This window comes from Adelges cooleyi, unplaced genomic scaffold (assembly GCF_023614345.1).
Source record: "Adelges cooleyi isolate 19-005CV unplaced genomic scaffold, UGA_ACOO_1.1 ACOO_flye_CR_arks_rails_tigmint_CR_PRNA_130, whole genome shotgun sequence".
NCBI classification, from domain to species: domain Eukaryota; kingdom Metazoa; phylum Arthropoda; class Insecta; order Hemiptera; family Adelgidae; genus Adelges; species Adelges cooleyi.
Window position 1 is genome coordinate 18,874 of NW_026095785.1, and position 4,569 is coordinate 23,442.

The 4,569-nt window shown below is 28.1% G+C and overlaps 1 protein-coding gene across 1 annotated transcript; it reads right to left on the reverse strand.

The window, feature by feature from the left end:
• Positions 1–618: 618 nt before the first annotated feature.
• LOC126847924 (uncharacterized) lies at positions 619–2,787 on the reverse strand. Its single transcript, XM_050588367.1, has 5 exons — positions 2,668–2,787; positions 2,349–2,496; positions 1,839–1,897; positions 1,056–1,176; positions 619–703 (listed from the first exon to the last, which is right to left on the reverse strand). The coding sequence occupies exons 1-5, from the start codon at positions 2,749–2,751 to the stop codon at positions 651–653; spliced, it is 465 nt and encodes a 154-aa protein (XP_050444324.1). The 5' UTR covers positions 2,752–2,787; the 3' UTR covers positions 619–650.
• Between the last annotated feature and the right edge of the window lie 1,782 nt (positions 2,788–4,569).

The window sequence follows — 4,569 nt, forward strand, 5'->3', positions numbered from 1 at the left end:
TATTTTTTGATCGATGTAATATAAATAAACACATATTCAGATTAGACTATAACTCCAGTCTAAATTTCAGCTCTTAAATTTTGAAAGAGTAACCTAACCTAACCTTTCTCGATTTTGACACTACTCTCAACTCTACAGATACAATTAAATGTTATATATATTTATTTATTATCAAAAACTAAGACGGAGCAGATAAGGTTAATTTATAATTTTAATATAATAAAAACTAATTATTTAACATTTTTATAAATTTATGATATTTAAAAATACAATTTTCAAATCACCCAAATAGTACAGTATTCAATTAACACAAAAAAAAACACCCTCTAAATTTTTAAAAATGAATACATAAACCTTGAATTTTTATTTAAATAATAAGTTAATTTAATTTAACTTAAATTGAATAATTTAAAAAGTTTGATTTTATCAATATAGCGAACGGCGAAAAGATGTTGCAGTAAATTTGTAGCCCTAAAATATTATTACAAAAACAAATTAACAATGCGATAATAATACAATATGTAAAAATATATCAAATTTAATATCCTTCAGTTGAAGAAAAAACAAAAAATGTGTAAGAGTAAACATATTACTTGCTTGGGGGTTGCAAATGTTTAAATCCTCCACAGGCCAGTATTGTAGCGTATACATTATTCTTTAAATATCATTAATGTATAAAACTCGATCCATGACATATCAGTTTCTAGAAATCAATTAAAAAGTATTCACATTAAAATTTATCAAACTATACAGTGCTGTAACGAGTCGAGTGGTTGCAATTATTATTATTGCGTTTTTATGTACAAAGTTTGGCCATGACGGGTGTTATAAAAAGCCATCTTAAATCAATAATTTAGTTTTTGAATAATTTAAAATCATGTCGAAAAAAATTTCATGAGCAATGTTATAAAATTAATATTTTAATGTTAAATAAAACCAGTCCAACAGTCATAAAATTGTTTTGTAACATATTTCATCGAAAATTTTGTAACAAATTTCGTCGAAAAAGAAGATAAAAGCGTTCTACATTTTTAAAACTTGTTCTTTCTACGTACCTTTCAATGCTGTTGTCAGTTCGTTATCACCCAGCTCTAGTTTCTCCTGTAAATACTCTTTAACTGCGCTCTTGGTAACTGGACGGTTTTTGACGATTCCGTTATAAATTTCTTGGAGATCCTAAAATTATAAAAATGTTTTTAAAATCAGGGGAACATATTTTGTTACGGGCCAAGGAACCCCAGACGACCTCCAGCTCTTACTGGCGGAAAGCTCTAAGCGAGCGAATTCAGTAAGTACGTTTATTCCCTAATGGGGATTAAACACCTGATGGAGGGCAGCAGTAACCATCAGTACTGAAACGAGGCGGAAGAAGAACCTTCTGGTACGGCTTGTTATCAGATTATTCAGAATATTATTATCAGAATACTGCGATGAGGAAAGTAAGGGGAGACTACCACATGATACTCCCATGTCTTAAGAACAGAAAAAACATTGCCAAAAGCTACGTATGGAGTGTTTTGTTGTATAGTTGTAAGCCTGGACCTTGACAGTACGAGATACAAGAAACTTGAAACAATAGAAATGTGGATCTGGAGAAGATTACTTCGTATTAGTCGGACTGAAAGAAAGAGCAATGAAGAAATTCTCCAAATAGTAGAGGAAACGAGAGTATTGCTATCCATCATTAGATGATTGGAATGGCTGGATGCAACGGGTATTCACATATGAAGATTCTAGCATTAAAGAGAGAAGAGTGGAAGTCTATATTTTCGCTATGACTAGGCTTAGCCTTTAGAAAATAAAGATCCTATATTAGGATAGAAAAAAATCATAATTACCCAAAAAGTAAATCTTGATGTTATTACTGCTATAAATTCGTTCGGTGACATTTTAGTACCTAGAAAGCATTATAAAAGTGTTCACCAAACTATAATATGCTGTAACGGATGGAGTTGTTGCAATTTTCGTTATATCGCGATAGCGTTAAAAACAAAATTCTTGGGGAATGTCGTTAAATGAATATTTCAATATTAATTACAGAAAGTGTAACTATTACAAAATGTTTCACATTCTAACACGATTTGTAAAAAATAAGATAAAAGCGTTTTATATTTTTATAGTAACTTGATCTACCTAACTACCTTTACAGACGCCTTCTGCATTTTTTTTACCCCCCGACGCCTTTTTCATAATAGTATATATACCCCTTAGAAATGTTGGAAAAAACGCACTACCCAATATCTATCGATATTTATTTATGTATAACATCAATGTGAATATTAGTTTTCACATTTCACACATATAATTTACAATATCGATTAATTAATTATTATTATTATTCAACGTACTCCACACTGAATTACGTATCTTATAGTTATCGAATTCAGAAATATCAAAATTTTCGATCACTTTTTTTTGTCCTATGTATTCTTCTACTGTATCCTTGGTAACATCTTTGCCTTGTTCTAAAATCTTTGTATAAAGTCTGTCTAGATTCTAAAATTATTACATTTTTAATAAACAATGTGAATACTACTGTTTTAGAAATAATGTGTCTCAAATTTTTACTATTATATCAACCAATAGATTTATAGAGAATTATATTTTTTTTTTAACGAATCAGATAGATTAATTAGATAGAATAAGATAAAAAAAAAATTTAATTACCCACGGATCTTTGCAAATCCCAAGATTTGCTGTAGACAAATGAACAAACAAAGATAAAAACAGTATACAATTTTTAAAATTCATGATTGTCTGTTTTTTTTTAACGCCTAAGATATTCGAATACTGTTCTGCCGTTGTTTAAAACTTAAATGATTCTTATTCTTTTAAATGGCTTCTGTTGTAGCGATTTCAGTGTAAAACGTATAAAACTTGTATAAACGCATATGTATTTTGTTTGTTCAATGTAGTTTAAAATTCCATTTTAAAATAAATAATCGTGGCTATAGCCTATGAATCGTAAAAAAATAGTAGTTGTTTTGCCGCTTGACAAATACAAACAATTTAGCTATTACTTGTTTATTCATCCGTCTTTAAACTTTTTGTAGAATAAACGTATTATAAAAAAATTATTGTTTTTCAAATTACTTCCAAATTGATATTGTAATTTTAGATGTTTTATTATTTGTATTATGTTTGTTTCATATGATTACAATGGGAAACTTAACCAAGTTAGGAATCCAAGATTTTAGTTCTATATTTGAAACGAATGAAGCAAGGTCCGAACATACTATCTTTGAACAATAGTTTAGTATTGTACTGGTGAAGAGATACACGAAAAGTCTCTCAGAATTTTCCATCTCAATTCACCCCAAACGAGTTTTATTACTACACCGAATTTGATATTATTTTAATAAATTTCAATTTCTGAAGATTCATTTTGACACTTTAAGAACCGTTTTCATATATGTAGTTGTATACACAATTACTCAATCACTCTTTTACTCAGTTCTAGCCTGGCAGAGATGTTATTGCGATTTCAGTGTAAAACTTAATAAATGTATATGTACAATTATTTTATTATATGTTGAAATTGTATATTGAATTGTGGCTACAGTCTATGAATCGTATAAAAACAGTAGTGTTTTTGCCGTTTAAAAAAAACAAAAAATGTATCTAATACCTATTTACAAAACCGTCACATAGCAATATATTAGTACTTTTTAGCTTGTCGTGAACTAACCGTTTTATAGGAAAAATATTTGTTTTCAAATCACTCACATTGATATTATTTTTTAAGACGTTGTATTTTTTGTATTAGGTTACTTTCGTATGATTAAACTGGTAAACTTACTTAAGTTAGGAATCCTTGATTTTATTTCTACTGTTGTAAAACTTTTTTTTTTAATGAATGACATAATATCATTGGATAATAGTGTGGTATTATATTGGTGACATCATACATTGTTATTTTAGACGTTATATTATTTGTATTATGTTTCTTTCATATGATTACAATGGGACACTTAACCAAGTTAGGAATCCAGGATTTTAATTCTATATTTTAAACGAATGAAGCAAAGTTCCGGGTTCGAACATACTATCTTTAAACAATAGTTTAGTATTGTACTGGTAAAAAGATATACGAAAAGTCTCTCAGAATTTTCCATCTCAATTTACCCCAAACGAGTTTTATCATTACACCGAATTTGATATTATTTTAACCCTTCACTGAATGAATTTTTTTTAAACCATATGCTATAAATGTACTTAGTACTACTTAAAAAAATAAAAATAAATTTTTTTTGAGTTTTGGTTTCATGAAAAATACTAATTAAAGAATTGTTCCAAATATGAAACATTGTGCATACAAAGATGTATAGCAAGAACAGATGTAAACAATACATACAATAGTTCCATATATGGAACATTGTGCAGTGAAGGGTTAATAGATATCAATTTCTGAAGATTAATTTTAATACTTTAAGAACCGTCTTCATGTAGTTGTGTACATGATTACTCAATCACTCTAATTATTTCAAAATTATAAGTATGAGCTTGTAAAAAAAGTAAATTTAAAACAAGTTGTCGTTTAGTTATATCATTTGGGACGATATTAATCAT